Source organism: Papaver somniferum, chromosome 10, assembly GCF_003573695.1.
Source record: "Papaver somniferum cultivar HN1 chromosome 10, ASM357369v1, whole genome shotgun sequence".
NCBI classification, from domain to species: Eukaryota; Viridiplantae; Streptophyta; class Magnoliopsida; order Ranunculales; family Papaveraceae; genus Papaver; species Papaver somniferum.
Window position 1 is genome coordinate 87,751,487 of NC_039367.1, and position 9,448 is coordinate 87,760,934.

At 37.0% G+C, this 9,448-nt stretch overlaps 1 protein-coding gene across 1 annotated transcript; it reads right to left on the reverse strand.

Annotated features, from left to right (window-relative positions):
* Positions 1–4,219: 4,219 nt before the first annotated feature.
* LOC113315884 (inner centromere protein-like) lies at positions 4,220–5,023 on the reverse strand. The gene has a single exon (XM_026564127.1). The coding sequence runs from the start codon at positions 5,021–5,023 to the stop codon at positions 4,220–4,222; it is 804 nt and encodes a 267-aa protein (XP_026419912.1).
* Between the last annotated feature and the right edge of the window lie 4,425 nt (positions 5,024–9,448).

A 9,448-nucleotide genomic window follows, 5' to 3' on the forward strand; every position in this document is an offset into this window, starting at 1 on the left:
TAAATTTCGCATAGCTTTATTTTCTTTGTTTCTTATTTTCGTACTCCTTCAATTCCAGATTGTTAAGTCAAAGAATATGGCTAAGAGGGCCAAGACTTCGCACGATGTGTCATCTTCGCAGAATATCGAAGTAAGGAACATTCTTTCTCTAATTTTAACAATATTGTTGCATATGTTACTTATCTTGGTTATTCGCGCAGGTTGAAACTTCGGGTGTTAAAACTATGGTTAAAGCTATGAATCAAACCAAGAAACCTGTATCTAAATCTTCATCCAAAACGTCTTCTTCGGATATTTTCAAGAAGCGTAAAGAATTTGACCCTTCTTCAAGTCCTAAATCCGACGATGATGATATTCTTACTTCTGAAGATCCATCGATCTCCTCCTCCATGAAATATTTATCTACCCTTTTCTCTGATACAAGGTCAGCTATTAATGATGATGAATTACAATGCACTTTTGGAATAGTTTCTAAAGTCTGCGATGCTCCCATTATGGATGATCCATCTCTTCGCGGAGCTGCTTCAGTAATAACCCCAAGTTTCCAATATGCACTTGGTTCTATGGTAATGTTCACATCTTCGCACTTTGTTTAATTATTACTTCTATTCTTTCTTTTTATTTCATAATACCTTCCTTATATTTTCGCAGGTATCTCGCTTATATTATGTGGTTTCCTCAGATTACCAAAGGAAACTCCTCAACCTGAAGGGAGAGAATGCCAAACTTAAAGCTGAAAATTCTTCCAATTCCGAGCGTATTCGAGAAATCCGAGAAAAAATGATGGACTTATTGGTACGTAATTTTTATCATTCCCACTTTCCTTGCTTTATGTGATAATTCGCACTTCCTATTTTTCTATATTCGCAGAAATTTATAACCTTTCTGATGAGGCATCTAATTTTCCCGATGAGGAAACTCTTTTAGAACATCTCAATTCTTCTTTAAACAATTATCATACCAAAGTATTTGATAATCTTAGTTTGGAAGAATTAAAACTGAAGTATACTGCTCTTAGAATGGATCATAGACCCCTATTGACCACACTCAATAACTTCAGACGTCATCTCATGAGAATAAAGATACAATTCAGATTTTGGAAGCAAGGAAGAACAAACTCATTAGTGAAAAAGATGAGGTTGCTCTCAAGGGTGCGAAGGCACTAAAAAAATTCCAAGAAACTGTCCTTAAAGTTCAAGTTGAACGTGAATGAGCGAAAAGAACACACTTATTGAGGAAAGAAATCTAATCCGCTCTAAACTTCTTATAGAAAGTGAAGCTGAATTTAGTTGGGCTGCTAGGGTTCTGAATGATGCTAGGCAGGGTTTAGCTGTAAACGTGAGGCTTCAATCTGAACATTCTGCACTGGTTAAAGACATTATTTCCAATCATGAAGGTCATTTGTTGCTCTGTCATACTTGTCATTTCTTGAGGATGATATCTTTTTTTAACTCTAACTTGCTTATTTATTCTTCACAGAGAAAGAAAAAAACTATCTTGAGAAGATTGAAGAATTAGAGATGTAATTATCTGCTCGCAACTCTAAATATCATAAATTAAAGAAGAATTACATCCTTACTGTTTCGAATAATGGCAAAGATGCCACTCGCGCTCGTGATGCAAACGTTAAGAAAGTTTGTGTTGATAATGTTATTCCTCTCTCTAAGTATATATTTGCAGACGTTCCCCCCAATTAAGTTGTTCCTGATATTTCTGATAGTGAAGAAGAATACGAAGAAGAAGTAAGTGATTTTGAGGCCGAGCGAAATGATGAAGATAAAAATTTGTCATTCTTCACTTGTTTGTAAATTCTTTTTCTGCCTCTTGTATATGTTCATGTTTCTTGGAATGAACATGTCTTTTGGAATGAGCATCTTTTTGAGTATTAATCTTTGCACCTTTTATATATGTTCCCTTTGATTTATACTTGTATTCGCACATAGCTTTAACACTCTTTAAAATGTCATTCTTTCTCGCACGTGCATGAGACTATCAAATGTGGAAAATAATATTCCCCTTATGTTTGCATCCCCATTCTTGCCTATGTTAGTTGTCACATATTGATAGGCTGATGAACATAATGCCGTCCTAATACGAAGTTATTCGCAGCGTATTCATTTTCCTGCAAAACAAAGTTAGCATATTTTTATCGCGGGGTCTTATTTTGCCTTCCTAATTAAAGGTCTTATTTTGCCCAAAAATTTCTTTATTCTTGTGCGACGAAATCGTAGGACGTCTTTACACTGTAGTGTATCGACCCATTGATCTCGCCTTATCTTTTTATTGTATTATTACCTCTTCAGGTCTCTTATGCGTAAATATGACAAACCTTAATACTCCCATGAGTAAAAAGCCTCATGACATTTACGTCTTTTGATACAATTCAGCTCCCTAATGGAGGGTGCCTTCCTTATCTTCCCCCTGGTTTCCCCTTCAAGGAATCTTACCTCTATCGGGTTAAGGTTGGCTCCTCCCATCCGGTAATACAACAACCAGTTGATTTCGCAGTCTCTTATCCCTCCACCGATTAGGTTTATGGTTACGAGACTGCACCCTAAGTGGGGTATCTTCGGACCGAGTGCATCATAGTCAGGACTTTTCAAGAGTGAAAAGGTACGCTCCAGACGCCCCGGGCACTCTTGACTCAACCGTGTACCTCGGAGCCCTGCAGATCGAGTTTCTACACTCCTCAGGAGAGATCTTATTACCCCAATGTTTCGATTTAGGTGTCTTTCCTAGATGGGCATTTTCGTTTTTCTCACCCCAAATCTCCATGACTCAAGTTCCAAGGTCGATGTAGCTTTCCCTTGAGTCATGCTTACCAGGTTTTCCCCGAATATGACGTGCGATAGGTCTTACTTTTTGCCTCTTGCATTTATGCGAACTAGGTTGCACGCCACATTCGGATGCCTAGCCTCCCTAATTAGAGCTTTTATTTATGTTGCCTTCTATTAAGGTCTTATTATTATGACTTATATTTGCCTTCTCTTGATATGATATCATCATATGAAAATAGAATTTTTCATTCCATTCTTATTCTTGAGTTATACGACTCTAGTACATAGAATTCTTATTAATTTCTTACTCATGAAGAAAAACATTTGCGCCTTTCATACTATTCACTTGCTTCTTTCATCTTTTGCATCTCTTGAAGGTCGCATATGCTTCTCAAAATATTATTTCGCATGATTTCTTCGTTCTCCTCTGTGCGAGAATCGTCGCACATTTCACTTCTTTCTTGAAAACACAACTTCTGTCTCTGCATTCATTCTCCTTCTTTAGAAATAATCTTTCTAGATCGTTCGATATTATTATTCGCAGAAGATTTTGCTTCATTACACTGCTCATCTGTTTTTGCACCTTTAGACACTACATCCACCATTAATATTTCACCTCTTTGATTTGCTTCTTCCAATTTCTTCGTTTGCATTCTCGCTCTACGCACTTGTCAATATCAATTTCCTGACGGTTTCTTCCTTCATTTGTATCTGCCCTTATTATGCTAAGACCTTGAGGTAAAGGAAACTTTATGCATTGATGGAATGTCGAAGCCACATCCAAGATACTATGCAGCCATGGTCTCCCAATCAAAGCATTATAAGGTGATTCGACATCAACAACACAGAATACAATTTCTGTTGGAAGACTTTGTAGAGGAATTTTCATTGTCACTTCTCATTAATTTTGGCTTATTCGCAGCACCATTAAAGCCGTAAATTTTATAAGTTGAAGGAATTAATTCGTCATCTCTCCCACCCATAGTCTTGTATGTATGATAAAAGAGAATATCAACAGAACTCCCAGGATATATGAGTATTATATTTATAGCCCAAGTACTCACTTCATCTTCTTCTTTATCCTCTACTTTAGCCTTCGGATTAACCCCTAACCTCACCACTAGTGGAAATTCATGTGGTTCTCCTTCTCCTGGTGTTTCCTCCGCACTGAAGGAAATAGTCTGCTTTTGACATATTATTACTGATATATTGTCCTAAAAAGACGTTCTGTAAATGACGAAATGATCGAATGGTTCCTACTGGAAACCCTTCAAACCATTGCAAGGCGTCCCCTGTCATGCTAGCAGGGAAATACTTACACAACACTGCATCATTCTCTTCCCATTGCAACAGAGATCGACTATAAGCTTTTATGTGTTGTACTGCACATGTACTTCCATCAAATATACTTGTGAATACTGGTAAATTGCATTTAGGTGTTATTATTTCACTTTGGATTTGCCTAGAAAAGGATGTTTTCCAGCTTCCTCTACTGCTTCCTCTAGCTGTCTCCTTCCACCATTTCTTCGCGCAATCATCATTTCTCTTAGCCCTGCCATTTCTCTAAGAATTCTTTCACTCATATTTTGATCTAAATCTTGTCGCACAGGTCTTTTTAATCTCGCTTTCCTCAATCTATTCTCATGATTATTCTGTCGCATGGCCTCTTGGATCTCTCGTTCTTCAGCTTCTTTTCTTCTTCGCTTACGCCTTTCTCTTTCATCTCTCATACGGTCACGAATAGAATTATTTTTTTCATCCTCTTCTTCGCATGCATATTGATCTCTCAATATTTCTCTACCATGTAATATAATTCTTCCTTGTTCTGGATCATTTTCTTCATCATTACTTGACTCATAGTGTGTGCGATATCGCTCGCCTGCATCTTGACGTCTGTTGTTCCTTTGACCTTCTTGTCGGTGATAATGCTCACGCGGTTGCTCGTATCGGTCATATTCTATGCGTCTCTCATCACGTTGATCTTGTAAATTATCACCTACCTGTAAGTTCTCATCAATATTATCTAAAGGTTGCTCTCGCCTAGCATCTTTTTGATTATATTGACTTCGTCTTGATGAACTTCTGCTTGCCCTAGATCTTGATCGCATAGCGCTTCTTGATCTATGTTCTTGTAATTTAAGATTCTCTTCTCTTAGATCATCATTCTGACGTATCAATTTCGCACGCTCTTCTTCTTCTCTTCGCCGTTGTGAAATCAATCTTTGTCTAAGTTCTGCAATTGTCATATTTTCTTCAATCCTTCCTGCGTCTCTAGTTCTTTGTTCCTCTTAATCTGTAAAATTCGTTCGTGCAGTATGAACACTCACTCGATCGTAATCAATATCATTGTTCTAATCTTGTATATGCTGAGGTCCAATTGGATTTTCATTTCTTTGATTTTCTCTTTCTCCTACCTCTGGTTGTCCAGGAATTTCACCTCTTCTTGTTTCAGCAATTCTTTTACTCCTCCTAGTTGTCGTGTTCGTTCAGCAGTAGATCCGATTCGTTCCATCACCACTTTTTTGTAATAACAAATGAAAGACTATTTTAAAAATAATTGAAAGGTTCTAATGATGAAAATCTCAATTGTTTAGAGAAAAATGTTAGATCTAAAATTCCGCAGACTTGATTTCTAAACGAATTCACCAACAGGGTATATCACTCCGACCTGTTTCTAGCGCCAAAATGTAGTTGCAGAAAATCCTACAACCACATCCATACAAGAATCTAATAATACACTAAGAAATCATGGTGAAAATTATTCATTTATTCATTAGAGTCTTAAGTCGGATACAAGATAATCAAAGACTTTACTTGCTCTCCAAATAAACTTTCTCTCTCATAATTTCTTGTCTAACGCACTTTCTGAGATCTCTCTCATTACATGATAGCCCTTCCCTTTATATAGGATTTTACATAGGGGATGACAGCTAATAGATCCCCTATTCTCGGAATCACTGTGAGTTATAATCTCTCATATACATTCACTCAACTTCACATACTTTATACTTCGCACAGATCATCACACTTTACTCGTGACTATACTGACATCATCAAATACGTCATCTAAATTTTGCTATGTGCGATGATCTTCGCTTTTGTTAGACATACATAATGAATATGTGATATTCCACTCCTACAGTATTCTTCATCTTCTCATTACCAATTCAACATCGACAACCAACATCTCATTACCATCACCTCCGATCACTCAGCACCATCAAACTCTCCTTCGTATCTGAATGAGCTCGACCTCTCTATCTCTGTTGTACATTATTGGCAGCAATGTACTATCTTCCATCTTCCTTGTCGCTGCCAGTGGCATCAACTCCTTGATATTAACAGATTCAACATTGACCAATTCTCATACTCATCGTCTCAATGCCATCGTCAACACATCACTCCATTCTTTAACTGAGCTCGAGACCTTCATTCACCTGCTCAGGCAACAAAAAACCACTATAGCTTCATCCAGCGAGAATAGATATCCTCCCTGATCGTCTTATGCTCTCGGCTGCTCTCCTTCTCCATCAAACGCTGTTTTGATCGTCTTCTCGACTTCATCATCCCTTCCAACTATCTCGCAAGGCTCATTCCATTGCTGCATCATCGTCACAGCAAAGCTCAGATTCCAATCCAGCACCATTCACCTCCAGCTAACTCCTCCTTCTATCTCATCTCGAGATCAACTGATATCTCTCTCTTCTCCATCGCCATTAATGGAAGCAACACTACAACTCCGTTCATCATCCCTTACAGCTCAACTCAAACTCCATTCTTCTGAGTTCGGGACCTTCATCTCAGCATTTACACCATCAACGACTTGTTGACCACAGCAACAATCAAACTCATACTTCTAGGCCTTCTACAGACTCCAGCCAATCCTCTCTTTCCACAACTCCATCAATGATCATCACAGTCTCGACCTTCTTGTCTTTGCCCATCAATCTTCTCTACCAGTTAACTTCACTGCCATAACATCGGTTCATCTCTTCTCCATACCGTAGATACCCATGACAGCAACCATACGTCCCTTGTGTTAATTGTGGCAACAACACGAACTTAACACCAATCCGTAAGCCGCGTGAAGTGAAGAAGTTGATGGTGACATCCTCGAGTAAAATAGCTGGGTGCCTTTAGTAATCCCATTCAACTGTCAGTTTTGCAGGACTGACAGTTCAGTCTTCTGCATCATCCTTGTTTCGCGCATAACTTCTTCGTATGATATCGGATTGACCCCATTCTTCCGCCGCTGGCTTCGTCTTTTCGTCATATTCAAGGTGATAGCAAGAACTCCTAGAGTAGAAAGAATTCCACTTGGTCTTTGGCCCTTCTCCACTAGTAGCTAACTTCTTTAATTGCACAATTAAGTGCAAATTCACTTCTTTTGGAAGATTCTCCTAAACAAACACAAATAAGAAAAAAAAACATAATATACAAAAATTTGCAAGAAACTAAGCAATTACTAGCATGGATTCGACACCAAATATATGCAAATATGCACTTAACACCTAGAAGAAAATACGACAAAAACTTACGGTTTCTCTGAAACAAAAACTAGGACAAAAGCATCAAAAGAATAAAAAATCGATCACACATATTTCGATGGTGGATCTTTAAGACTAGCATGGGGTTATCTTTTGTGTCTTTCAGTTTTTTCTTTTATGTTTTATTGCCGGTCTTTAAAATATTTTTGGAAATTTTATTGAAAAACCTTGAAAAAAGATCACGAAGTTCTCATCAATAACGATGAAATATTTCTAGCTAAAAAAATACAATTAGTTTAAATATTATAGTGGAAGTGCAGGCATAGTGTTTATTCTTAAACTGAAAAATATGAAGCTTTTTATCAAGGCCTAGGGTTTGCAGGAATTCGGTTTTTTCAGACGAGATAAGAAGATGTTGACTAATAAAATAGGCGAGCTGAATTATTTGGAGTAAAATGGTGTACTTCTACCAGATCAACAAAATATAAGAATTCAATGTAGGGTAAAGTTTATCTATTGTATTTTTCTCAAAATTACGCTTATGTTTACTAGTGAAATTAGTGCAAATTGAGAAATTCTAATAGAAGTTGCTACGAAATCAGACTCAAAGTTGTTATTTATATGATACACACACCATGCTAAAGAAGAAGAAAAAACAAACACGTTCTGCTTGCATGTGCAACCATATTTACAGAGGACACATAAGTATGCATCATGATTTAACAAGCACGTTTAGAGATATAAAGATTCAAGCATAGTTTTGGGATGAGGTAAACACTAAAATGGTAGGATTAACGGGAATGTAGATAGTTTATTGGGATACGAATTTTTATTATTTTCTTTGAATTGACGTTTGAAATAAAGTCGTAAGCGTTTTAGATCATTTTATCTTGGCCCTTGTTCTTTATCTTATCTTTGGACGACCGAATTCCACTTCGGTTTCCTTTTTGTTTCGGTTGTATTTACTGTGATACATTTTTTCAATAAATTTTCCTATTGACAAATCAAAAAAATAAATAAACAAGTAAAAAAAATAGGAACCAAGAAGAACAGCGTTGGGATGTGTTGGCATACTAAAACAAATCCAAATTGTAAGGTAGCTATTCTATGAGTTTCCAAAATATCTCCTACGGCTAGATAAGATACAACCAATGTAATATATTTCAAATGCATTTCTGTTGTTCCATGTTTTCAATTTAAAGAATGCATCGTGATCCATCCTTCATTCAAGGGACACATATATAAATTTAGCGGCATACTGTAGTGTGCATCACTTCAAATGGCTACGTACTATTATAAGTTTGATAGTTATGATGAACTTTTAACAAAGATGGAATAGCTCAGCTGGTATGGCTGTTTATGGTCGGTTTTGCCTCGGTTTCCAGCCAAACCAAAACGAAACCATTACTATTGGTTTCTAAAAATCTAAACCAATCCATTAACCATTGGTTCGGTTTCTAAATGGTTTTAGCCGGTTTAGGTTTGTTCCACTGGGTTAATGGAAAACCGACTATATGTCAGTTTTCTGAAATTAACAGTTCAAATCTTTTAATAAAATAACAGTGGAATTTGTTTAACCTACCTGCAGAATGTATTTAACACACAAGGATAGTTCATAACTCAAGTTTATAAGCATAGTTCAAAACATAAACATTACAGATTCAAAATACATAAAATCGAAGTTCTGCATGCTCCAAATTCATAACTCAGTTGAAGATTCTGGCGAATACCGACTGAAACGAAGAAAAGAAGAAGAGAAAAAATGAACTCGTCTGTGGTAAGTGTAGAACTTAGGTTTACAAAGAGTGAGATGGATCGGGTAGATTAAATCTATCTGATTTTAATCAACGGCCTATACTTATCGGTTTTCCATTGGTTCAAGCCAAAACCGAACCTGTAATTTCGGTTTTTAATATTTTTTTTACCATAATAAATCCATTATTAAATGGTTTGGTTTGGTTTCTTCCTTATCGGTCTGGTTCGGTCCGGTTCCGACGGAAAACTGAAACCATGTTCAGCCCTATCACCTGGTTAGAGCGTGTGGCTACTAAACGCAAGGTCACAGGTTAAATCCCTGTTTCTAGCGTGTGGATGTTAACTACAAGGTCACAGGTTAACCATATTTTTTAGAGGACACCTATAAGTATACACCATACAAGGTCACAAGTTAACCATATTTTTCAG

Bases quoted from the DNA above. Each gene is read 5' to 3' on its own strand.
- LOC113315884 (XM_026564127.1), bottom strand. From the start codon at position 5,023: ATGACAATTGCAGAACTTAGACAAAGATTGATTTCACAACGGCGAAGA.